The sequence below is a fragment of the Emys orbicularis genome, chromosome 4, assembly GCF_028017835.1.
Source record: "Emys orbicularis isolate rEmyOrb1 chromosome 4, rEmyOrb1.hap1, whole genome shotgun sequence".
NCBI lineage: Eukaryota > Metazoa > Chordata > Testudines > Emydidae > Emys > Emys orbicularis.
In genome coordinates, this window is record NC_088686.1 from 139488751 (window position 1) to 139515138 (window position 26388).

Genomic DNA, 26388 nt, shown 5'->3' on the forward strand with positions numbered 1-26388 from the left:
ATTTTGCGCGGCGGCTGAGTGGAGGCGCTGATTGGGTTTCGGGGGCCGGTGGCGGAGCCAATCAGAGCGGGACCCGAACCGGGGGAGCGAGGCACGGTGAGTGCGAGCAGCCAATATGGAGCCCCCGAGCGCCGGCCCTAGCGCCGGGATTGGCGGGGCCGAGTGACCAGTCAGGAGGCCGCTCGCAGGGCCGGCTGGCCGGGCACTGGGGGAGCGGAGGGACGGGGCTCGTGCTGCTGGGCCTGGGACGGGCGCGCCGCGTGCGGAGGGCCCGGGGCGGAGAGGCCACCGGGGGAGCAGCAGAGGCGGGAGCAGGGCCTGGGGTCGCCGCCCGGGCTGGAGGGGGCGGCCGGGGTCTGCCCTCGGGGGAGAGGGAGGCGAGCCCGCTCCGCGCTGTGGAGGGGCCCGGCTCTGGGCCGTTCCCCGGGTGGGGACTCTGCCCCGGGGAGCTCTGTGCAGTGAGAAGGGGCCGCCATGAAGGGAGCCGCCACTGCGCGGGCCCCGCCCTCGGCGAGCCGGGGAGGGGGCTCTGGCGAGCCCCGCTGGCTTTTCTGGCACATGGGCCTCGCGGTGTGCGCGGGCCCGGGCCACCCGTCCTCCCCCTTCGCGGAGCGGAGACCAGCTGTGTGTGCCCCCGCGGGGGAGAGCTACTGAGCAGGCTGCAGCCCGCGCCTGGGCGGGGGGAGCGGTCATGGTCCCCCTCCTCCCCCCCCGGGTCCATCCCCCGTGCAGCTGTGGCCAGTATGAGAGGCACGACCCTGTGTGCATCCCGCCTCCCCCAGGGATTAGGACCCTTTATGCACCCCATCCCCTACCCCACAGTACAGAGCAGCCCGGCCCACGTTCCCCGAGGAGAACAGCTGTGTAGCTAAAAACGCTCTGGTGAGCAGTTAGGAGTTCGTCTCTCCCTTCCCCATAGAGGGGCTGCCTGCCATTTCCTTCCCCTCATCAGCTCTGAGCGCTCTGTGGGCTAAGAAAATCCTGCTGTCAGCAGCTCACCACAATCAAACGTCCATTCTAGACAAATGGCACATAATGCTCAACTGGACTGAAAATCTCTAGATGCGTACACGGACTTGCAGGTTCCAGATGAGGTTAATAATGAAAACTGGCCTCCGCGTCTCTATTGCTGCTGAATAACACAAGATGACTCTCCTGAGCTGTTATTTTTGGCTGAATTCTTTCTTTGACTTTCACTGATGCACTTTGGGGAGAGTGGATGTGATTAGTCATGTATGTTCTTACTGAAGTACAGGATGAGGTATAACTGCTTTCATTTTTATACTTAAACCATGTTGATGCTAGAAACTTTTGCTGGTATGGTAATGTCGCTTAGGTGTGGTGAGGTTTTTTTTTAAGCAACATTTTTATATGGGCAAACATCCTAGTGTAGATGCAGTTATACTATCAAAAGAACTTTTTGCCAGTATAGCTTATTTCACTCAGAGAACTGGCATATAAACTATACCAGCAAAAGCGTGCTTTTGCCAGCATAAACTGCATCTACACTGGGAGGGTCTGTTGGTATAGTTATACCAACCAACTATTTCTAGTGTAGAAAGTACCTTAGTTTCAAGTTATACAGGATTTGTGACCAGTCAGACCAGCAGTTTGAAGGAGGGGCATGCAGCATAATACAGAATCATTAATTTTTAAAAATTCTGGTTTGAGAAAATTCTCTCCGTGCCTTCTTATGAGGCAACAAAATGTTAAATGATTGTCTATGGACAAATAAGCTGTATTTAAAAAACAAAAAAAAGTAGTTTTTTCCCTCCTGCTGCTTCCCCTTCTCGGTAGATCTTCTGTCCTCGCCATTGATGGAGTCATGATCCTGCATGTCTAAAATCTCATTCTCTTCTCTTATTCTGACCCCAAAAAATGCTGGATTGAGAAGAAATTTCCCAGAACTTCAGGTGTGGAAGAAGGGGCCTGGCATTTGGGTCGTAGAGTATTCATGACTAATAGGTCTCTGCTTAAAGGTTGTTTGTAGAGTAGAGGAAATCAAGGAACTTCTTGCTAGTATGTGCTTGGCTTACATGCTATATAATAGGCTGGCACCCCGCACTCACTGCTGAAATGCAGCCTCGAAGGATGGAATGTGGGAGCTGTTTCATGTGATACTGCACAAGCATATAGGACAGAAATGAAGAATACTGTATGCGGTTGAAACTAGAGGGAGAACTTTTGGTAGGCAGAATGTAACTAACAACTAGAAATTATTTTTTATCAGTATTAATGATTATACTCTTGCAAAATGGGATGGAATTTTTTCCTGGCCATGTAATCAGGATTTCAGCATTACATTTTAAGCAGAAGACCGGTCTCCTAAACGGACTTTGAAGTCACAGTGCCACTGGTCATGTTGCCACCACCACTTCCTGCAATGTCCTGGATTTTCCTTAGTTTCCTATCCAAGATACTGTTCAAGCCTAGCCCTGTTTAGTTCGTGAGATCAGAAAAGCACATGGCCTGAGGTGGTCTGACTTAGCTGAACCCTTTAAAAGGAGAACATATCTATCCGCTGGGCTTTCTAAAATGCAACCATATTTATGTCAAGTTTTGAAATCAGTGCCCAAATTCACTCTTATTTTGCTGGGCCATGAAAAACACTACTGACCCGAAGAAGATCTCTGAGTATCTTGAAAGCTTGTCTATTTCACCAACAGGAGTTGGCACCATAAAAGATATTACCTCACCCACCTTGTCTCTCTAAATGGGCCAAGGACAGATAAAGTTACAGTCGCAGCACAATGTTGTATCTTTGTGTGCTATGACTTCAGATTTTTGCTCTGATTAGAGGGGGGTAGTTGTATTTCTTAATTCCAAACAAAGCTTTTGGCAGAGGGAATAAGCAAATTGTTACCACATTTAGGCCATGTAGTCTGTCTGCGGCATACTGCGCATTGTTTTTTTTGTTGGCCTGATGCATGTTGATTATATTCATTTGACTGAGCTAACAATCTTCGAAGTAATCAATGTATTTTGAAAGATGAGTAAATCAATGAAAAGCCTTTTTGCAATGATCTTTATGATAAATACAAAACAATTCATGCGTATTAGGTTGCAAAGATAAACATAAAGGCTAGGAATTACAACGTTTTAAGTCTTCGTTGCAATGTTAACTGACTCACGTTACACATGTTGTAGCCACATCTGTCCTAGGATATTAGTGAGACAAGGTGGGTGAGTTAAACTTCTGTTTGGTGAAAGAGACGAGCTTTTGAGCTTAAATAGAGCTCCTTCTTCAGGTCTGGAATCTAACTGAAGTTAGAGCTCTGTGTAGCTCAAAAGCTCTGTGTAGCTCAAAAGCTTGTTTCTCTTGCCAACAGAAGTTGGTCCAATAAAAGATATTACCTCACCCACCTTGTCTCTTACATTACACAGCCAGTTGAAGTCAGTGGGTGTTGTGACTAAATCCTGTGCAGATATCAAATCTAATTCCTTTATTTTTCTTTTTAAAGTTGATGAAAAATTTAGGCTGGCTTTGAACCTGGATAGCAGTGACTTGCTCAGTGGTAGAGTAGAACAAATGCTTCATTACAAGTGAAGATCAGAATTCCTCATTTGCTAATCAACTAGGAAAGGAAGAAATGGAGATGAGAATAGAGAGAGCTGTGGAATGAATGGTTTTACTTTAGCCTTTTCTCCCCTGTGCATTGGAGTGAGGGATCAGGAAAAGGAGAGAGATGGGAGAAGCCATCTGTTTTCAAGTTAAAAGAGAAGCAGGAAAAGAAATGGGGAAAACTGTTCATTCCTAAGAGCACAGGGTATTTCAGTCCCTCTTGTTACATCATTGTCTAACTGAAAATCTATGAAATTCTTGAGATGTAGCTTGGTGTTCAGGTGATGTTTACAATGAACTTTTAAGCACTGAAATGTTTTATTTATTAATTATAATTAGTGTATATTGTGGTAGTGCATTGAGGACCCAATTGAGATCGAGTCCCCCATGCACAAAGTGCTATCTATACATATAGTAAGATACAGTCCCTGGCCAAGAGTTTACAATCTAAACTAACAAGACAGACAAATGGTAGTAGGGGAAACAGAGGCACGGGAGAGGTGGAATAATTTGCCCAAGATCAGCAGCAGAACTGGGAATAGAACCCTGTTCTGAATCCCAGTCTGGTGCCCAAGCTGTTGGATGCTGCTGCCTCTTTTTACACATGAGTTTTAGGAAAATACTTAATTTTCACATTAAAATATGTTGTCTCTTACTACAAATGCAAATGACACAGGGTAGGTCCTTTACTTGAAACAATGGTGTTCTGACTGTTAAGGCGTGTCATCTAAATGTCATTAGATGGCTTGTTTTCCAGCTACTGTAAACTGATCCTGATCTTGAGCCATTGAGGCAGTAATGATGCATTTTTTATTGTCTTGTCAGATATTCAGACTGAGGTGCATTGGGCACAAGATTGGAACTGAGACACTATGGAGCAGTACACAGCAAACAGCAACAGTTCCACAGAACAGATCGTTGTGCAAGCTGGACAGATTCAGCAGCAGGTATGGAAAAATTATCTTAAAGAGTGAGCTAGAGGTCCTGATATTTGGTCATAAGGCATGTCATGCTCTCTACAGTTCGACCAGGCCATCAAGTTGCTGAGTGAGAGTGACTGGATGCATGGCTGGTTGACTGTCTTATCCCTTGATCAGCAGTTTCATTCTGTCATTGGAGTGTGCTTGAATATTAGCATTTCTAATCTATATTAAATAAAATAATAGAAACAACTGATACATACAATGCAAAGTTGAATTAGATTAGGGACTTTACCCTTTAATTCTGACATGATCAAAAATAATAAAAATTTAGTGACGATCTTAAATGAAACAAAATGTAAATTTGAGCACTTAATGTTCACAAACAGTTGTTTATCTTCAAGGGTTGAAACAGGATGGTCTCAAGCAAATTTTGAGAATTTCTCCAGCTTTCCTTTAACAATCATGTTCATGTGAATCACTTTTTCTGCTCCCACTGAAAGATCCGGGTGAATGCAATAACAAAGTAATTGCAACAAAGGCCTTTTGCTTTGTACTGAGCAGTCTGTCATTTGTTGGACTGTTAGTTTTTGGAGGAATGATTCAGACAAACTTCTGGCTTGGGTACAATAATGTTCAGGCATGTAGAATTGCTTTTATGAAAGTGTTAGACATGCTTTTAAAATATTATCTTTACCTAGCCTCATATTGTGATGAATTTTCAAGCTGGTTATGTGGATTAGCTGTGTTCATCAAGCCTTATTTGCTTTTGTTTGGGACAGTGGAAGTGAGCTCTTTAGTTTGTTTCTGCTATGCACATGAGTGAGACAATATGAATCACACTTTCAATTTAAAATACACCTCTACCTCGATATAATGCTGTTCTCGGGAGCCAAAAAATCTTACCGCGTTATAGGTGAAACTGTGTTATATTGAACTTGCTTTGATCCACCGGAATGCGCAGCCCCACCCCCCCCGGAGCACTGCTTTACCGCGTTATATCTGAATTCATGTTATATCGAGTAGTGTTATATCGAGGTAGAGGTGTAGCACGTTGTTGCTGGTTGTCAAGCAGTGTAAATACCAGACACATCAGGCTGGGCCCTACTTCCACTGTGGAAATTGACTTTGTCTTCAGTGGGAACAGCATGTGGCCCTTACAGAGACCATCACTAAGTTATAAAGAAAATAAATTGTGGATAATTGAGACCCATGAATCTGATGCTGATAGATGGCTAAAATCAACACTTTTGATTGGTAGATTGACATTTTGTAATCCTGTAACACTTTAAAGGGACTCTGCAAAAGGCAGTAGGACCAAACCTTGACCTAATTTTAATTTCTTGAATTGGTTTTCAAAGTTAATGTAGTACTGCATATGTGGTGGTTGTTTTGAAAAGGAAGCCTTGAATGCTGGTTTTAACAAAATGTGAATGGTCCAATCTTAGTCTAATTCTCTGGGGATGGATGTCCATGTCTCACAAACCACTACTGCATTTGGTACTGATTATTTTTGGGAATCTCTCCTAAGAGGTTAGAGATTAAACTATTCTCTTCAGATTGCCCCTCAAGCATATGGGCTGGGTATGTAAAACTTACTTTGCTGCTGTCCATGCTGTACCTTTTCTGTTGGATAAAGGACTTTGGAGCCATTTATTTGGGAGTCGGGGTCTGACAGAGCAACCGCACCTCTGTAATAACAAATATGTGCAATTAAAGGGAAAACACTTAAATAAACATGGGATCATTTAAAAAACAATAGGAACTTCAAATTCTGAAAAATACCTCGACAGTGTTGTCTGCATTATGTTTTGTTTGTTGCTGACTCCTGCCAGTGAGCCTACATCGGGTTTGCTGGTATTCCTTTCCTAAGATAATGTGAGCATGTTCAGCATTCCTGTGTTCCAAGAACAAGTGATAGGAGAACTTTAAGTTCTCCCTGTCCCATCAGTAAGGTTCTCTCTTGCCTTGAGCTCTACATTTCCTTGTTGTTAAGTTTCAAGCTATTCCTGTTCCTGTTCCCAGCAGCAGGGTGGTGTCACTGCTGTCCAGTTGCAGACAGAGGCCCAGGTGGCAACCGCCTCAGGCCAGCAAGTCCAGACCCTCCAGGTAGTGGTGATCTCTCTAATTGTGTCTATGTGAGCACTGCATGAACTTCCCCATCGCCTCATCTCTAATGCTGTGTTTCTACCAGGGTTTGAAATAGGGACAGAATTAGTAGCAGTTTCATTGGTCTGTAGCAGCTGGGACATATGTTAATTGCAGTTTCATTCAATAAAACGAATGAAGCGATTAGAGCTGTTTGTTGGATCTAAAATGCATGCAGCCAAACCCTGATCCACTCATGAAAACTCTCTGCTGGTGTGATTATGAAGATGAACTTAGGTGGAAATAGGAATGAAGCAGGAGAAAATTACAACTTGCAGGCAAGAGATAAAACAAACCCCAGGACCTAGCTCAGAGATTCAGACCTCTCAGATCCAGTGCTGAGTGGGACTTTTTGTGTGTTTTCTCTGTGGAAAGAAGCCAAAGTGGGGTTGAGGAGAGAATTTTTTTTCTGACTAGAAACAAAAACTGAGGATTTTCTCGCCTACTGTGGGATTGAGATAATTACTGACCACATATTTCTACTGTGACAACACAAGCAGATCCATAAATTGCATCTTAATTACTACCAAAACTCACTACCAGTTGGGAAGGGATGCAGGTTATTTCAAACCCTGATTTCTGTTCATGTGAAATGTTCCACATCTTAAAAGCTTCATCTCATTGGTTTGTGTGGCAGCTCTTTAAAGGGATGGAAAAACCCCTTCATGGTAGATGTTACAAGATTGATACAGCTTTTTCTACCCGTGTCTGGGGTCTTTGTGGGGGTGGGGGGCCTTCCTCTGTTCTTTAGAGAGAAAAAAAGTTCTCGATGGTCAGAATGGTCCTGCGAATAATCAAGTATATGCAGTGGTTTCCTGATGTGAGCTAAAATGTGAAAGAGGGTGAGCTGGTAGAATTGGAGGCAATTGCTTGGAGCTCGATTGTATCACAGTCCTATTGCTGAAAAGTTTGCTTTTCATCTCTCCTTTCTTGCTTGCGTTTTAAAAATACATTAACAAAAATTCTGGATTTATATTATCATTTTATTTCAATTTAAGCATATCATGCTAATTACTTTTGCTGCTTTGTAGCTGATGTATGCATGCTTGCATCTTTTTCACTATATTGTAATGCATACTGTTCCCTTCTCATTAATGAAAGTGGTTTTTATATAGCGGGAAGAGTGGGTGGAAGAGACTGAGTAGTAGGACTATCAGATGACTTAATGAAGCCAGGATATCCTATCTGGGAGCTTGACAGCTGATACATACCTAGGGTTGCTGATGTGTGTGTCATTGTATAAGCCACTAATGCATTTCAACATATAAAAATCGGAGCTTTTTCCTTTAAGGGACCTTATTATTTTAGATAATTTCATAAATTCTGAAAGTTTTTTACTGATGATAATTCAGTCACAGATTGTTTCTCCTGCACTGTAATTAGTTGAAAGGTGGGGGATAGAAGTGTCAAAAATGAGAGATCTGGAGGTAGAAGTCAGAGGTGATGGTCATTTGCCTTTGAAAGTCCTTGAAGTTTCCATGATAACTGAAATTGGAGTTCAGTGATTGCTCTATTATGCTCTTTCTTCACTTCTATGAATTGTGTTAAGTGCAGTGAAGAATAATCCTGTTGTCAATTGCCTCCCACTCCAAGCTTAAGACCTAAAGATGTGGCCTTTATTGAGCTCTTCATCTGGCATATTATTTTGGTGCAGATGGCTCTCTTCCTTGCTAGATAAGCATAGCTGAATGGAGTTTTCCATTGCCTTCCTTTCTCCCCCAGGCCTCTTCCCAAAGAATATTTGTAAGGGCTCTCATGTCTGATCTAGAAACCTTCACCATTCCAAGACTTGTTGGTCCACTTCATCCACTCCTCCTTTCTGAGCCATACTTTGTGCTGTTACAAGCACAACTTCCCTTTATGATCACAAGAAGATGCTCCAAGAACAATGCATGCCATAGCCATCTGGAAATTAAGATGCTATGAGAACATAATTTCTTGAACCCCACCTGTCAAGGTAGCTTTATATTGGAGCCTTTACTCATCTGCATTGGACTTCTTAATGAAATACAAAGACTTATTGTGGATTGTGAGCTCTTTTTTGAAAGGTTCCAGTTCTCAGGCTGTATATAGAGGTAATCCCTGTCTGTGTATGGACAATTTAGCCATATGTACTATGTAAATATTGTACATGCTTTATTGTATCTGGACTTTTGTGGTTTTGATTAGGCAGTAGCAGAAAAGGACAACTTACTAAATTCAGCAACACAAGATGGAGACACTTTTAGAAATCTTGTTTGTTGGAAGTTGTGCATAAAAACAATTTAGAGACTATTATTTAGTTTTCATGGCCCTTCCACTGAAATAAACATTTAGCCCTTAATATTTATCAATTTCACGTGAGATTTTTTTATCATCTGACTTTGTTTCATTGTTCTGTTTGTTGTTTCTTCTGTTCTCTAGGTCCAGGGTCAGCCATTAATGGTACAAGTAAGCGGAGGTCAGCTGATCACATCAACTGGCCAGCCAATCATGGTGCAAGCTGTGCCTGGGGGTCAGGGTCAGACCATCATGCAAGTCCCAGTTTCTGGATCGCAAGGATTGCAGCAGGTCAGTATACTCTAATTTCATTAATCATAATGGTCAAGGAATGAACTATGACTGTCCTAGGGAAGATCATAAGCTAGTGTAAATTGTCATTGCTTCTTTGAAGTCAAGGGAGCCATGACAATTTATACCAGCTGAGGATCTGCCCCAGTGAGCATTGTATGAACTACCGTGACAGTTCTTGAGGTGCCCAGGACTGAGTGTCCCCTTGTTATCTCTCCCTCCCTCCAGCGAGAGGAAGAATTGAATGTGCTTAACTTGTGCCAGCTACCTGAGGCCTCCAGTTTGTTAGCCTCTAAATATTTTCCTCAGGGCTATGCCAGCCCTTACTTTGCCTTGCAGGTTAACAATAGGTGCACCCCAATCTCTGAGCCACTTTGAAGTGTTCCCCCTATAGTGTGCAGCCCCTTATCCACTGACACCTGATAGTCGTTCCAGGTAAGCTGTCCCCCGAAGGCAGTTGTGTACGGCTTGAATGATTCAACCCAGTGTCAGCTCTTTGTATAATACTACAGCATGGAGTTGTATTTATAGTGATGACAATGCATGAATTTATTATCAAGGATTGAATTTTAAGAGATAGTAAACATCATGGAAACAGGTTATGTATAAAACCAAGTCATCACTCACTTATTAGAGATTAAACTTAATTTAGCAAGCTAAGGTTCTGTCTAAGGAAGTTTCTCACCCCAAATGTCTTCTGCAGCATTTCAACCAAGCCTGGTTGAGATCCCATTTTCATAAATGTAGATGCACTGTCTGTTTACTTCCTCTGGTGCAAGATAAAGTCTTTTTGCCTTCCTTTGTATGCCCCAAAGTTCATTGTCTGCTCCCAGAGACAGGACAGCCCCCTGTGGTTCTGTCTCCAGTGTCTTGTGTCCCTGTTGACGTCCCATTCCCCTGTTGACTTCATATATAAAAGGCATTTCCATTGTGTTGGCTTCCAATGGTTAATTTATATTTGACAGAGAGATATACTTTTACCTTCTGTCTTGAAGAAACCTATTTTTCTCTTTGATCAGTGACAGACTTCAAAACATATTTTCAATGTGTATACACAACTCCTTAAATATCATTCGTACATATGTCATGCAATGATTATGAGGATCAGTATGACATAAACTTTTTATTCGAGACCTCACATGCCATTCTTTATGGCTACATACTGTGAAAGCAGGGGCTAGGTATAGTGCATTTGTCAGGCTTGTTAGGCGTTGCTGTTACATGATAGTGAACTCTTTGCCAACTGTAGCCCATGAGCCTCTCTGTCACAACCAAATATTTAAAGTGAAGCTTCTTCTGTATTTCAAGTATATTTCCAATGGATGCTGCAAATATACTCAGCACAATCCCCTGAAATGCAGCCAGAGCTTTTTCTGGTTCTTGGCAGCTGTAACACACAGCAGTTCCATGCCTACTCATGTGCTTGTCCCATAAAAATATAGAATTCCTTGAAAATGCTTCAGGACTAACATGAAGTTCAGTTATTCCAATGTATGAAAGCTGGAGAAGAATTTAAAACCCCTGGCTTCACAGAGAGTAATAGTGCTGGATGGGATAGGATTATTTTTCAGTAATACACATTGGATAGAACTGTCTATTTAAAAGATAGTATTTGGTTTTAGGCAAGGCCTTGATAAGTGTTCCTCAAGAACAAAGGGTGGAAAAGTTAAGCAACTTAGTTAGAGCATGGGGATTGTGTCTGGTGTCACAGAATTTTTGTCTGTGCTGTGCCACTAACTTGCTGTGTTGATGGGCTTTTTTAGTGACTTGTGAAATACTTCAGTATATTTGGCTGAAAGGCACTATATATTAGGAAAACACTATTATCATTCCTCAGTGTAACATACTCTATACAGCCTGTATATTAGAAGAAAGTGTGTAATTGGAATTTTCAGCAATGGGGGCTGACAGTATTCCAATTTATCCTGAGAGGTGCACCAAGGGTGGGGTGGAAAGTATCTCTTCTCTGCAAGGTTAGTCTTACGCTTTTGTAAATGCCAGGCTACTTTTTATGTGCTTGATAATTAGCACTTGTGATACTTTACAGCTATCTTAATTAACCCTTAAAGTCCCATTCCTCCTGTGATTTAGGTAAGTATTATCCCTGGTCTCATGCTCAAGGCTAGTGTATTTCTCTCTCTGATCATGCTGTATTTAGTAAACAGTGGAAAACTGATGGGGCATGATGACATGAGCATGTATATTTGCTCCTTTCTGTTTAGTCTTATCCTCCCTTGCATCGGTGATTACTATGTCACGGGGCAGGAATAAATTAAAACAAACTGTCTCCATTAAAAGAGGAAAGTTAGTGGGGGTTTTCCTAATGGCCGCAGTAGATGACTGTTGGAAGATGCTTTGATAATGCTGAGACCAAAGGGAAAAATCTAACAGGTTTAGTTAATGTTCCTTTCTGACTCTTTCTTCCACAGATTCAGTTGGTCCAGCCAGGCCAGATTCAGATTCAAGGTGGGCAGGCTGTGCAGGTACAGGGTCAGCAGGGCCAGACCCAGCAGATCATTATTCAGCAGCCACAGACTGCAGTTACCGCTGGCCAGACACAGGTAACTGCACCAGCATGAAAGGGATTGTAATGGGCTTACAATAAGGGAGCAGATGTTAGAAAGTTAGTATCCAGAACCATCTGATATTAAAATAAATAAATTTGTAACACATCAGCTTTTATGCTATTTTCTTTTTTGCAAATCGCTTTGCTGGGACAGAATAACTGTATTTGTCACTTAGTTTTACCAACTGGTTCTTATTTGTACATTATTGATTTGGGATTCCCTGAATGGGAATGTTTAAAATGAAAAATACTGTTGAATTTAACATTCCCCACCCCAAAAAATTGTAAACAGTTATAGTTACATTTGACTTTTGTGAAATCTTTTTTATTTAGGAACAGGTTTTTTTTGTTACTGTTACTTGAGTATCCGTTTAACATGTCGATCATGAAATATGAGACCTAGAACTTAAAAAAAATAAAAAAAAATCCCAGTATATTAAACATATTTGTGTATGTAGAACTGCCCTTTTTAAACTCTGAGATGTCTCCCATGAAGAACTTCTGAAAAACTTGTGGTTGCTACTACTATTACGCAATAATATTACAAGAAGTTCTTGATGCATCTCAGATTTGGTCGGTTAATTTAGTTCCCCAGTTCTCTTGTTCCTTACAACAAATTTAAGTAAAAGTTTTGTATATATTTTAAGTATCTTTTAATCTCCAGTTGAAATTGGCGTGTAAATACACAATTCTATTCCGAGTATGGAGACTCATGTCCTCGGGTTCAATATGGACATTAACAGGGATGGAAATCTTTAACTTCTCAGCAGTTTGTAATTTGTGATGTTCTTTGTTCCATTTAGACCCAGCAGCAGATAGCAGTTCAAGGGCAGCAGGTGGCACAGACAGCAGAAGGCCAGACCATTGTCTATCAGCCTGTTAATGCTGATGGAACCATTCTTCAACAAGGTATGAACTTTGGCATATAAAGGACAGCACATTCTCTTAAGTTATAGTTGAAAGTTTCCAGAGAGACGCATACCATTTCATTTCTTCTTGGCTCCTTAGTGTCGAGGAACACCATGACGATTGGAAGAGCAAAAGTTTTTGTTCCTCTTCCTTCTGTCTGTCTTTAGAGTTGGAATTGTAGGTTTTTACTACTCTTGACATCCGTAAGATTTTTTTCTGATATGCCTTATATTGCTGGTAACAGACTGTGCTGTAACAGCTGTACAGATACAAAGAGTTTGAAATGTACAAATAAGTGCAGGAGATTTTTTTCACATTGATCATATAGATTCACATTTGTAGAACTAACTTTTTAAATAGCTACAGAAATCCTTTTTCCCAGACCACAGTGAAGCAGATAAATTAATCCCCTGCCCCCCTTTTGCAGGGCTGGTTACTAGGAAACTACAAATATAACTGTGCCTGCAAATAGGACAAAAGCTCTTTGGTGTGGAAAGTGCAAATGGGATTACGGAATAAGAATCAGTTCTTCACTTTCAGGTTTAATATTTAAATAAAATATGAGCTTTGGGTTCCTGACAAATTGTCAATGGAGCGTGCAAGCATTTACATTTCATTTTTGAGGTTTTGGAGAAATGGCTTCACATTTGGGCTGTGATTCCCATGTATATGACAAATGAACACTTTGAAAAGTTGAGTGCATTTGTGTATTAAGGACAGATGATGGGATTTGGTTAATGGTTGCTTGTAACATTTTTTTTGCCATCCTCTTGTACGTTATCCAAGAGTGAGTGAATGAAAATAGAAGTGGGACTAATTGTGTTCCCTTCGTTCTTTCTGTGTGCGTGTTTTTGTTTTTTGTTTTGTGTTTTATTTTCTTAAAGTTACAGTCCCTGTTACAGGCATGATCACCATCCCAGCAGCCAGTTTGGCAGGAGCACAAATTGTCCAGGCAGGAGCCAACACCAATACAACTAGCAGTGGGCAAGGGACTGTAACTGTGACGCTACCAGTTGCTGGAAATGTGGTCAATTCAGGTGGAATGGTTATGGTACGTATGGAATTTCCAAGTTCTTTTTCACTTTTTGTCATTTTACAAGTTAAATTTTAAGTTTACTATCTTCAAACTGCGGTTTGAGATTCATATTAGTTTCACCTAATATGCTCAGTCTTCTCAGAAATTAGTTGTAATTAGGACTTCCTATTGGTTTAATATGGATTTAAAATTGGAGTAAATAATTGTACTGTTGAATTTGTGTGGCAAATTATTAGATAGGTCATGCTTCCTCTTCTGATAACTCTCTTTAAAAAAAACTGGAATAAATAAATTGTAATGTTTAATCCAGGAGTAGTCCTAGCCATTTTGCTGGCCACGGCAGAAAACATTTTCATTGCCCCCACCTGCCTGAGTGGCTGAACAAGAAAATACAAACCCCAAAGCCAACCCCAAGAAACCTGCCAGCCAGCCAATCAGAAGATAGCACGCATGCACACACACAGAAGAGGTATGGGGTCCCCTGGAAGTTGGCCACCTTAATCATCTGGCTGTAGAACCAGCCCTGGTTTAATCTCTGGGGAGTTATTACATAGGTCATGCTTCCTCTCCCCCATAATTTTATCATCAAATTCAAAGAAGTTCAAAATTTTAATTTAAAGGAACTTTTATTAGAGATACGTACAAATTTGAAGAGTTCAAGCAAAAACTTGCTATTCAGTATCCCGCAGATGTTTTTTTCTGGTAAATAAGGGCTTTGTTCTGCTCATGTTCATACTACATTTGTGCTGAGATTCCCTCTTGGCTTGTGTTTTACTGTTCGGCTCCATTAGATGGCAGCAGACACTTTATGAATAGCACTTGTTTAATAAACATACAGAAATTATTAGACAAGTAGAACATGCACTAATAAAATACCAATAGAAGAGATGAGGATATACGACATGACATTGTACAGGAAAATGAATTGCTTGGAGCGCTAGGTATTGTGCAGCTTTTTTTTTTTTAAATCGGGTTATTTAGGAATTTTAGCAGGTTTTCATATCATTGTCCTGTAAATGTCCGATACAAAACAATCAGTACAAAAGTGAACATTGGTTTAGAGAAACTTTACACAGTAATATAATTTATTTACATTTTATACAAACAAAATATCAAAAACATTGGCAATATGTAACTGACAGTTTGTTGAATTGTGTGCAGTTGACTTTGATACTCCATCACTTTGAAGCAGACACAGTTGTTCAGACAATACATCTTTTCAGTTACTTCTGCATTAATATTTTTGGACTGATCGTATCTCCTTTTGTGTATGTAGCATCTGCTGTGAACCATATGCATCTGAGTGTGTTCTTCTTTACACAGATGGTACCAGGGGCTGGATCAGTACCAGCTATTCAGAGGATTCCATTGCCAGGGGCAGAGATGCTTGAAGAGGAGCCCCTCTATGTAAATGCCAAGCAGTACCACCGAATCCTGAAGAGGAGGCAGGCACGAGCCAAGCTGGAAGCTGAGGGGAAAATCCCCAAAGAGAGGAGGGTGAGTGTATATAACCCAAGGTTACTTTTTAGGCATCGTGTGGAGGAATGACATTGCATTATAATGGTATAGAAGACATTTTGGGTGACATGGAGACAATTGGAATTGATTCTAATAGACTTCTTCCTGCCTTGTGCAACATACATATGTCTGTCTCACTGATGGATATTTCTCATCACATTTTGTCTTTTGACAGATATCAGAGCCATTTTTGAGTCCATGTGTTGAAATCCTACTTACTTCCTTGGCTCTTAATTGTTGAAAGTATATGTGGTTGTATTGTAACTGGCGAGTACACTGACTTTCCTCAAAGGCATTCTTTGTTTTTCATTAGAAGGAATTGGTTCTGAGTGCTCAGTTAGCTGCAGTAATAATACTGAGCTAGAAAGTATTGAATGACTCGTGACCATTCTTTTTCTTATTGTTGCAGAAATACTTGCATGAGTCTAGACATCGTCATGCCATGGCTAGGAAACGGGGAGAAGGTGGGCGTTTTTTCTCACCGAAGGAAAAGGATATGCAGGTGAGCAAAACCTTTGCTTCCGGCTATGTTCTTTGTATGGCTGAATTTGCACACACCTTCCGAGTAGCCCTCAGAAAAACACTTTTAAGGGCTCTAATTTTTCTGCAGCTTTCCTGACCTTGTTGGGCTAAGCCCCTGGCCTTTGTCTTCTTTCCCCAATCAAGTAGCTAGGCCATAGTAATCTTAATATAAACCTGTATTCAACTTTGTTTTATAAATGGAGAGAAATGTAATAGCTCTATTTGTTTGCCTGTGCAGTCAGCTGCTCCTCTTTGTCCTCTGCCTCAAGATGGTAGGGAAAGATGGATGAAAGTCAATGAGCATGCAGTTTGAAATTCAGAAGTGGGCATGCTTGGATCTTTTTATTTTTAAAAGTAGCTTTAATATTTCACACTGTTTTTAATGAAGTGAAAGGAGCCAGGAGCGGCTTTCAGAGAATATAATGGGATAGAAAACACCGTTGCCTTTTACAGCATTGAGGTAGCAGTGTATCTTTAACCTAAGAGATCCGTTCTCTTTAGGGATAAGATACTTCTTTCTTTAGTCCATACCAACTCCTCCCAAGTAAAGATTCCCAACTATGTCTAGTATATGATTGGCTTGAGTTGTGAGCAGTTGTCAAAGAACAGAGCTAGTTTGCTTGAAATTCATCTAATTTAGTGCTGTAGTCTGGAATATACTGTTTAAAACTCATAATTCTCTATGATGTGTGATACAGCGTTCTTGTCATCTGTAAATTTGTGCCTCTTCTATCCTAGTGTCCCTTGCAAATGTGGGGGAAATGTTTGCAGTAGAGAGAGGATAAATTTTCCGGGGATGGAATGAGTAATGCTGTCAACATTTTAAACTTAAAGGGATGTAGATGTTACTCCTTAAGGGAGAGGAGAGACATGATGTAAGCTGTTATTCCTTAAGGAAGGAGAGCCTTAAATTATCTCTTTACTCCCAGGAACTAAAACTTCACTGGTTCCTCTGAATTAGAATCCCACCTTCTAACTCCGTGGATTTCCACCTGTGGTCCGTGGACCCCTGGGGGTCTGCAGACTGATTTCCAAAGGGTTCTGCACCTCCATTTGACATTTTTTAGGGGTCCACAAATGGTAACAGTTTGAAAATCACTGTTCTAACTGCATGCTGCATTTGTGTTCACCAGCTTTCTAAAGCAGTTTGAAGGTACAGCATCACTTGGCTTTGAATATTGAAGATATTGGCAGCTCTCACACCTGTCTAACTATGGCAATAAAAGGTTGTTTGGCAAAGCTACTTTTGTCTTCTAAGGTTACTTATCTTTTCCCAATCATGTAGTCTTGCATTTACTACCGGAGGTGTGCTGTTTGATTGGAAGAGTCTTGCAGAGTTAGTTTCTTAACCTGTAGGTTTTATGTACCAGTGCCTCAGCTGGTGTAAACTGGGTTAGCTCCATTGAAGTCAGTGAAATGACACTGGTTTATACTAAGCTGAGTTTCTGGCTCAGTAATTCTTTGTATATACTTTTTTTTTCTTTTGGACAAAGGGAGATATTTGTCCTCAAGGATTGGCTGCTGTAGTAGAAGTACTTTGCTGTAAGGAAAATACTTCAGGGTCACAGTATTGTTTGTCTTTTGTATCTACAGGATCCAACTCAGGCAAATGAAGAAGCAATGACACAGATGATCAGAGTATCCTAACCACTGTCTGAAGGAAAAAGTAACTGAACAAGTTTCCTGTCCCTCTGCAAGCGTGTCCTATCTTACCAGTGTATCAAGCAAACCTTCCAATGGGACAATGGACAATCACCATATCTTAGCCTACCCTTTTCTATACAACAAAAACCACCTTTCCAGTAAGTGGTTTGTTTGAGATTTTAACTGCAGTGGACTCCGCAAATAGAAATTGTAGGGACCTTCTTGGTATACCCGTGTAATTCAATGCAGGGGTTTGAAAGTCTGACAACTCATGCCTTTTACATTTCTTGAATTAAGGTTGGCCAACTGACACAGTGATTAGCAATAACTTTGGCATGCTGAAGCAGGGCTAACAGACCATAGAGAGCCATGGCCCTTCTGCGGAGGAGTAATCCAGTTTGTAGCAACCAGAGCTAACATGGCTACACCACAGTGCTTTGTTTTCCCAGTGGAGTTTTGTTGTTTATAGCCAGTCCTCACAGCTTTGGACTTCATTTATTGACAGCTGAACTGTTCACTTGTAGTTGCATTTGCCCTTCTGGAACTGTGTAAGAGAACAGAAAGAGGTTCTCTAAGCTCCATCCTGTAAAAGTAAACAGCAAGCTCCTTCTGGGAAAAGTTCAACCATCTTGTCAAGTTGTTGTGAATATTGCAAGACCTTTACAAGAATTGAAATATTGTATATCTGTTCCAAGGAGTAAGATGGGAGTGGCTCATTGACACAGAGCTCAGAGTTAAGTAGGGAAAACAACCTTGGCGCTGGTGGCATGTTGCTAGCAATGGATGTATTGAAAGGAGAAATCCAGCTGCTGGGATAAAAATGATAAAAAAGTTTGAGATTCTCTTCTAAAAGAAGTGCAGTGTCTGTTTTTACTCGGCCAGTGCAGAACTTGGTTGCTCCAAAAGAGATGAAATCTGGAACCTCAGAATGGCGGGATTGACTATCTCCCAGTGTGGCTGTCTGAGTGTGTTTTAAATTGCAGATGGTTCTGTACAGAGCTTTGACCTTATTCAGGGCGAAGGATGGCTGCATCACAACTGGAGCAGAGGCCAGCTCAATTTGGTGCATCCTGGTCTAGCTCAAAGACTATTTATGTAGTGAGGGCAAACGTTGATAATCCCGTCAAGCTGTTTATGAAATGTCCTCTTTTATAAACATGGCACTTAGAGAATGAAGGAGGAATGTTTGCTTTTTTTTTTTGTTAGTTCCCTTTTTTTGTGACGACTTTATGTGGGCATCTGTTAAATACCTTGTGATTAGCCACTATCGGATTTTGAACTTGGTCCGTCATCCTGGCTTTGAAATTTGGCAATGGGATCTGAGGTTTCTATAGCCTTTTAGCAAGTCATATTTAGTTACCTATTTCCACCCTTACCTCATCCGCACTTAAGCTGATCCCCTTTACACATCTAAGGTGCTGCTGCTGTTTCCAATTTTTGCTGCTCTGTGTTTTAAATCTTAAGACTCTATTGGGTCACCAGAATTAAGTGTGATGGGTGAGCCTGAATGATGAAAGCAGTGGAGAGGAGAGTCTTCATGGGTGAAGTAGTGAAGAAGGTGATTTGGAAAGGCTAGTTAAATTTTAGAGAGGTCTGTCTTAAGGTAGCACAGCAAGCGCAGTTGTTTGGAGAATATGCCCTATACCATCTCCTCAAATCATGAACAGGAGGAACGCTCAAAATAACAATTTAGTTGTGTAAACTGGAGGAAGAAAATTGGGTGGCAAACAGAGGTGAGGGAGGGGTGAACAATGCCACCAGAAGACCCCTTTCCTTTGGATAAAAGGATACTAAACCTAAAATAGTAAAAACAGGTGAGAGAGGATCAAAGAGAGAAACAGAAAAGGTGGAAATGATTTATTTCAATTTGACAGCAGTCAGCCTGGAGTGAGAGACTGCCTGACCAGATGCCAAGAGAACTGGACTTCTTGGCCCAGCCACCTAGGAAGGTTCCCAAATTTCAGCCAATGAAAATACAGGAAGGGAATTGCTACGTTGGAATTTGTCCTTTGGCATGTAGACTGTATTCTGTAATTAAAGATGATCATCTTTCCTGCCTAGTTCAATGTCTCCCCCTCCCCTCCTCCCCATGGTTGACATGATCTAAAATTTGCAAGGAGCTGTGTTGTAGTTTGTTGGTGACATTCACAGTTAAGGGGTGACATGGAACCCTAGTTTCAATTCTTGACATGCAAATAAAGGAAGACATTATTTTTGTATTTTGTCTTAGGTTGTATTTGTTACCTATAATTTTGCATTTTAATTTTTTTTTTTATTATTCAAAAAGCATTAGTTTGCCCCTTACATCGTTGGCATCTCTGGTTGGTTGCTCCGTCTTAAAATATTTTGGCCAATTAGAGTATGGTGCTTTTTTTCTTCACATGAAACCCTTGCTTAACATTTTTTTGTCGTGTCCCCTATTTCAGGAAATATCAAACTCTTTCCTAGTGAAGGAACAGTAAATATTTTGCTTTGTTTGAATGAACACATTATTGTAAATACTTTTTAAGAGCATTTGTACATTTTGTCAATCTGGGTTACCAATGCACGCTGGGGGGTGGGAAGAGTAGTGCCATTCTGGATTAAGGGAGCCTCTCAGTCTTTCTACTTTCATTTTACAACCAATTTCTATCCCAGAGAATCTTCTCTGAAAGTTGGGAAGTTAAGGGAATGGAGGTTGTTGGTCTGACATCTTGTATCTGAGTAATTAGCTCCAGTGTTTGTTTTCTTTAAGAACTCTTCACAAAACATCTAGAACTTCTTCCAGATAGCCCCTCCCCCAAATAAATTCTCTGAGCCATAGTTGTAGAAGGTGTATAAAGACCTATGCATTTGTGCTACATAGAGAGTTCTTGTAGGTAAGTTTTATACAGTGGTGTGAAAGCCTGCGTGTTAGTGTCATACCTTTTCTTTGTTTTGGTTTTCCTGTATTCAGTGACACACTTCTGAAGGCCTTTATTTGCTCAGTGAGATTGAAGATCTCAGCACCATGTTACAAAAAGATTTGAAGCTCTTTTTACAAATAAATTCTAAAACTGGAGATGCTGTGAGATAAAAGCCTGTAGTAAGTGGATGTGAGAACTCTAGCTTGTGTATTGGCTAGATTTGGACATAAATTCCAGATTGGGAGCACAGTACAGTAGGACAGATCAGGATAAAAGAAATAATGATGGGTATGAGGAGAACTTGATGCTTGGTCGGTTGACCCCTAAAGCACTGGAGCATTGAACCTATCAAAACCAGTTTTATACAAGTGTAGAATGGGGTGTGGGAAATGATCCCTAAGTGATGCTAAATAGTTTTTCAAAGGCTTTTGCATGTTAAAAAGTCAATTTCTTACTTTGTGAATGGGGGAGGGGGGGAGGTATTGAGATTTGTGTAACGTAAGGCAACGTTTGTAAATAGTTCAAAAGTTTATAATTTTTTTTATATGATGCATTTTTTTCAAGTGTATTTTGTCTTTAATAGATGCAATTGTAAGTACTGTGTACACTATCCAGCGAATAAAAAATTTATAAACTCTGAGCTCCTGGTTTTTGCTTTCTTTCTTATCTTTAAACTTTTCTGTTGAGCAGTTGCAGGGCAGTTGGAAGGACTTTGACCCTTTCCTCTGCACTGCACATCCCCCAAAAAAGTTCTGGCCCTGTTCACAGTATCTATAAACAGGTGGCCTTCCTGTAGGGTGGTGTGCCATATTGATGAAGGCCAGACTGTACACCAGGGGCCTGTGAGCAAGCTGCAGGTGACCGCACCTTCAGGCAGCCAGTCTCCCTGTAGCATGGCCTGCAGCCGTGGAGGATAATTGGACTGTGCCTGTAGGGTCTTGTTTGATTAATTTGTGTGTGTGTGGGGGGGGGGGGCACGGCACCTGGGAGGGATGTCTGTGTGTTGGGAGCTTCCTGCAGGATGGGGCAGACCATGAGGGAGCAGGAAACAGAGGACATTCCCTTATTTTTCCCTCTCTTGCCCCATTCTCTAGCAGAATAAGGACTTTCAGCTGACGAGGGTGGTGCCTTGTAGAGGGTCTCGATTGGGTGATGGACTAATCTGTACAAGCCATAACGGTTAAACGGCTACTTGCAGCTAACCGGTCATGAGCTGGGGAAACTCTGGCTGAAGTTGGGGGTGTGGCCCTGCAGTGGGGAGTTCTGATTGGCCCTGAGAGGGGGCCTGGCTTCCCAGTGGGGAATTCTGATTGGCTGACTAAGGGTGACTCACCTCAGAACTTTTGAGTATTTGAAGCTGCTTCTGGCACCAAGATGGCAGCTTATGGGAGGGAAGCCTTGGTGGGCAACACCCAGGATGGATCCCTTCAGAGAGGAGCTGGGGATATGGGGACATTGGCAGGGTCCTCTCACAGAGGGAAGATGGAGGAGTCAGTCGGGGGTTGGGGCCGTGGGCCCAGCAGGGGAGCCCTCTCAGTGGGGGAAGATGGGTATGTCAAGTGGGCCTTTTCAGATGGTGGTGAAGGTCATGGCAGCATCTGATGAATCCCTCCGGACAACGGGGGCATCACATAGTTCCCCTCAGAGAGGAGCAGGGGATGTGGAGGGGGAGAACTGGTCTCCGCAGGAGTGGAGGGAAATGTCTGTGCCGAGCAGATTCCCTACGTGGGGCGAAGGGCACAGGGGAAGCTTCAGCTGGTTCCCTCGAGGTGGGAAGGTGACATATGAATCCCTGCAGAGAGTACAGGAGGAGTCAATGACTCGGACCCCACAGCTGGTAGAGGTGGCATCGGTTTCCTGTGGGCCTCCTCAGGAGGTGGGGAAGGATGGTGGTTGTCCTTCTCCCAGACCTGCTGGTGTATAACAATCACTCCCTCCTGCGGATGCTGCCTTCCGTGGAGACCTTCAATGAAGTCTTGCTCTGCGTGGAGATTACAGGTGAGGAGCAGGGCTGCCTGTGGCAAATCTCTGTCTGCTCCCTTTGTGGATGGGGCAACCATTTGAGCTTATCAGTTGGTCAGCATCTGCCTTTAAGGGTTTTCTGCACTTATTTATCTAGGTTCTTCAGTGCTATATGAGTGTCCTTGAAAAGAACCCCTTTTGTTTACTATCCCCTCTGCCAGCTGCGTAAGTGAGCTCCCAGCCTTGAAGGCTCCATCCCTTTTCGCTTTCCTTTAGACAAAGTGGGCATTTGACCTTGTGAAATTCTGGCAGAAAGTGGTCTCTGGGTTTTTGTTTTTGTTTTTCTTTTCTTTTCTTTTCCCCCCAATTGAACCAGTCTGTCTACCTGTCCCCCGCCCTGATCCCTGCTACATCCTGAGGCAGCTTTGCTTCACTGAGCAGATGGGAAGGTTTCAATTTGTCCAGCATCATGATTAGAAGTGAGTCTGATAACTTCAGTCTAGGACAGTGGTTCTCAAAGTTTTGTACTGGTGATCCCTTTCACATAGCAAGCCTCTGAGTGAGACCCCCCTCTTATAAATTAAAAACACTTTTTTATATATTTAACACTATTATAAATGCTGTAGACCAAGCAGGATTTGGGATGGAGGCTGACAGTTTGATACCCCCTCTCCATGTAATAACCTTGCGACCCCCTGAGGGGTCCTGACCCCCAGTTTGAGAACCCCTGGTCTAGGACTTGGTGGATGTTAATCCTTCCACTGGGCGCGCTCACAAAGTTCAAAACAAATAATAGAGCTCTTCAAAGAATCCCATGACTTGGAATAGCAGGTGCATGCATGTCTCTAGAAAGCACTATCAGTCACTTATTTCATAAGTACCAAACTCGCCACAAACCCTACATTATTCTTATAATTTGTAATGGAAAGTGTATTTGATTGCAATAGCTGAGACCTGCCACTATTCAACTTATAGCCCTTCCCTAGTTAAGTCTGCTATCCTTTGGGACAATATTGAAAGCTCCCTCGGGATGACAGTTTGGCCTTCCGTCTTTGCTTGTGTCACAGGATTAACTGCTCTCCTTGAAAAGCTATACACAAACAATGACCTGAACTGTGGCCCAGAACAGCTAACCCAGATGCTCAACGATTACATAGAAGGGATAATGGTGCCTAAGTACTTCACCTCTCCACCTATAGGGAGAGGTAGTATCTGTTCAGGGCTATATGAACCTCAGAATTGGAGATTGGCTTGGTTCTGCCAAAATGCTGTTCTTTCCGAGACATTTGGTCCTTTATTTTCTTGGTGGTCTTCCAGGAGTATCGCCTAACTCTTCACTGCCCCCTCCAGGTATCATAAAGCAATCGTCATCCTGATCAAATGTAACTGGATGGACACCCCTTACTATTTGTCGCTTTTGTGGCACAGAAGAAAGTTTCTCTCTTGAAAGGGTTGGAGGAGGCTTTCAAAGGGGCAGTTAAGATGCCCACCTCTCGGAGTCAATAGGAGTTGGGTGCCACTCTCCCCTTAATGCCTTTGAAGGGGCATTAGTTTTATTGTGTGTCACCACCTGGCTGTTTCTCTGTCATAGGGAGGTTTCAGATCTTTTCTTTGGAGGGGGAATCTGTGTATTATAAATAAACACAGCACAAACAGAAAAGACTAACTTACCAGTTCTGGAGTACCAGGCTGCACTGGGTCAAGGTGGGCTTTATGTAGACTCCTTCTCCCTTCTTTAACCCATATGACAATTTTTTTGCAGTTGAGCTGCATAGCTGGTGTCATCCAATCTCTAACAAATGTCAACTTGTTCTCAAGTCTTACAAATTCCAGGGTGCCCCAAATTTCCAACCATAAAGAAGCATAACAACTTTGACCTACTTTAACATGGGTTCAAAACAAGTCTTCAACCAATCATTATTAAATTTTATACCCTGTCACGTATGCCTGTTCATTGTTTCCCCCGCTTTTTGTGATATTTTTATCTAATAAGCACGTATGCGATTTAAAACAACCTTACACAGCGATAACAAAAGGTCATGCTCTTAAACATGTTTCTGCTTAACAAGCAGTTTAGCTCTTATTTGCTAATAATTCTTTATCATCTCTTTTATCATGACTTCTTGCTAAGTTTTATGTGGGAGTTCTCTAGCATAACCTTCATATACCCACAGTATTAACCTTCTTATGTTGGTGTTACTAGTGTCCTAGGGGAAACCAGCTCTGAATAAGAGGATCGTACCATTGCTGTACAGAGGGTGGAAGTGGGGTTTTTAACTCCGTAAGCCAGGAAACTTTGGTGGGCCAGCAGATGTTCACTCTTGGCCAAGCAGCATTGCTCTGCTATTGCTGCAGAAGAATATATTAAAGAAGATGCAACCCCTCCCCCAAGGAGTTTGTAAAGAATGTGCCCTGCTGGCTTGTTTCTGAAAATGTGTTTTAAAAATAGCTTTATATTATTATAGCTAAATCCCTGCTTTTTTTTCTTAGTGGTTGTGGTATTGGCGAGTGAGTCAAATTTGGGCTCTTGCTCGCTGGCATGGTAGTGGCTCCAGTGGTGACATGCTCAAATTGGCACACACTCATCCATCAAAGAATTAGTTCACTGATTGAAAGTGTTTCAGAGTAGCAGCCGTGTTAGTCTGTAACATATGCATCTATATGCATCCGAAGAAGTGGGTTGTAGCCCACGAAAGCTTATGCTCTAATAAATTTGTTAGTCTCTAAGGTGCCACAAGGACTCCTGTTCTTTTTGATTGAAAGTGGAAAATCCTGGAGTCCTGACCACTTGTGACGGTTAGCTCTCCTGGCAAGAGTATGAATTTGTGGGCTATTAGTCCTAAGGTGCTGGCCAAATTCCAATTAGAATAATTATATTCTTGTCTTCCTCTTCGATGCACACCCTGCCCCAATCTCCATGTTCATACAACACCAAGCACAACGAGGTTCCCAAGCCTGAGCAGGGTTTCTCAGCACTACCAAAATACAAATATTAAATAATTTCCCTCCACTGGATCCCTTGAGAGTGCTGTTTCCCCTTTCCATCCCCCACTGTGCATTATAAAACAGTTATGCCCTAGCTCAGCAATGCCAAAGTGGTTCTTGTGTAGATCTATAGTTTGTAAAGCTCTTTGGGATGAAAGCAGCTATATAATGAAGATGGCATTATATTCTGTCTCATTTATTCATTTTCTGTGTTCCTCAGATGTGCTTTGTTTCGGAGGCGATATCTTGAACTTCACAGGTACTTATTACATTGTTCTATGCCTCTGAAATGCATCAGTGGCTATTACAGTATTTTTGCCCTGATTCTCCACCCCCTGGAGTTAAAAAATGGCAAAGCTCACATTGACTTCAGTGGTACAGGATCAGGTCCTTCATGGATCTCACCAGCTGGAAATCACATACATGAAAAGAGCCATCTCTGTTTCATGCCCCCTTCCATTCTGCTCTCTCTCCTGCAGGGGATGCGTTGCTGGTGCTCTGGAAGGTAGAATGAAGCCAGCTCAGTGACATCGTTACCCTAGCAGCAAAATGCAGCTTGGAGATGCAGGAGCAGTTTGGGTTTAGCTACACGGAAGTGGGCCTAGAGCTCCGACTGAAGATCGGTACAGACGCCTAATGGAAGAAATACATGACAGCAACCTCAGCTCCGAAGAAACATACTGGCAACTAACCTGTTCTTCTTTGAGTGCTTGCTCATGTCCATTCCATATTAGGTGTGTGTGCTCGACACATGCACCGGTGCTGGAAGTTGTTCTCTTAGCAGTATCCGTAGGGGACTGGCTCTGGCGCCCTCTGGAGTGGCACCCGCATGGCACGGTATAAGGTGTGCCGCCAGCTCCCCTCATCCTCAGTTCCTTCCTGCCGCCAGTGACGGTGCTGGAACTTCTGCTGCTTTGGCTAGCTTTCGCTTAGTTCAGTGTGTCTCACGAATGTTTCTTTGTAAAATAGTTGTATATAGTTTAGTATTTACCCTTAGTGTTAGTTCTAGTTAGGTGATCCTGGACGGGAATCCCTCAGAGAAGCCCTCTTAGGTCCTTGGACCCTAGGCACCGACAGCAGGATTCAAGGTGCGGCTTGCTGGTAACCTGGTGCAGACCTGCGGAGGCACGCGCCCCCTGGCAGGAGCGTCGAGACTGACCCATTGTGTCTCCAACGCCTCG

The 26388-nt window shown here is 42.3% G+C and overlaps 1 protein-coding gene across 1 annotated transcript; it reads left to right on the forward strand.

The window, feature by feature from the left end:
• Positions 1–63: 63 nt before the first annotated feature.
• NFYA (nuclear transcription factor Y subunit alpha) lies at positions 64–17579 on the forward strand. The gene is made up of 10 exons (XM_065403797.1): positions 64–96; positions 4388–4509; positions 6508–6594; positions 9034–9180; positions 11610–11741; positions 12550–12655; positions 13540–13706; positions 15015–15188; positions 15619–15711; positions 17325–17579. The coding sequence occupies exons 2-10, from the start codon at positions 4435–4437 to the stop codon at positions 17376–17378; spliced, it is 1035 nt and encodes a 344-aa protein (XP_065259869.1). The 5' UTR covers positions 64–96; positions 4388–4434; the 3' UTR covers positions 17379–17579.
• The last annotated feature ends 8809 nt before the right edge of the window (positions 17580–26388 follow it).

Excerpts from the sequence above, each read along its gene's own strand:
- NFYA (XM_065403797.1), top strand. The coding sequence starts at position 4,435 with ATGGAGCAGTACACAGCAAACAGCAACAGTTCCACAGAACAGATCGTT. Across the intron at positions 4,510-6,507 it reads CTGGACAGATTCAGCAGCAG|CAGCAGGGTGGTGTCACTGC; the intron begins GTATGGAAAAAT and ends TCCTGTTCCCAG. Across the intron at positions 12,656-13,539 it reads TGGAACCATTCTTCAACAAG|TTACAGTCCCTGTTACAGGC; the intron begins GTATGAACTTTG and ends ATTTTCTTAAAG.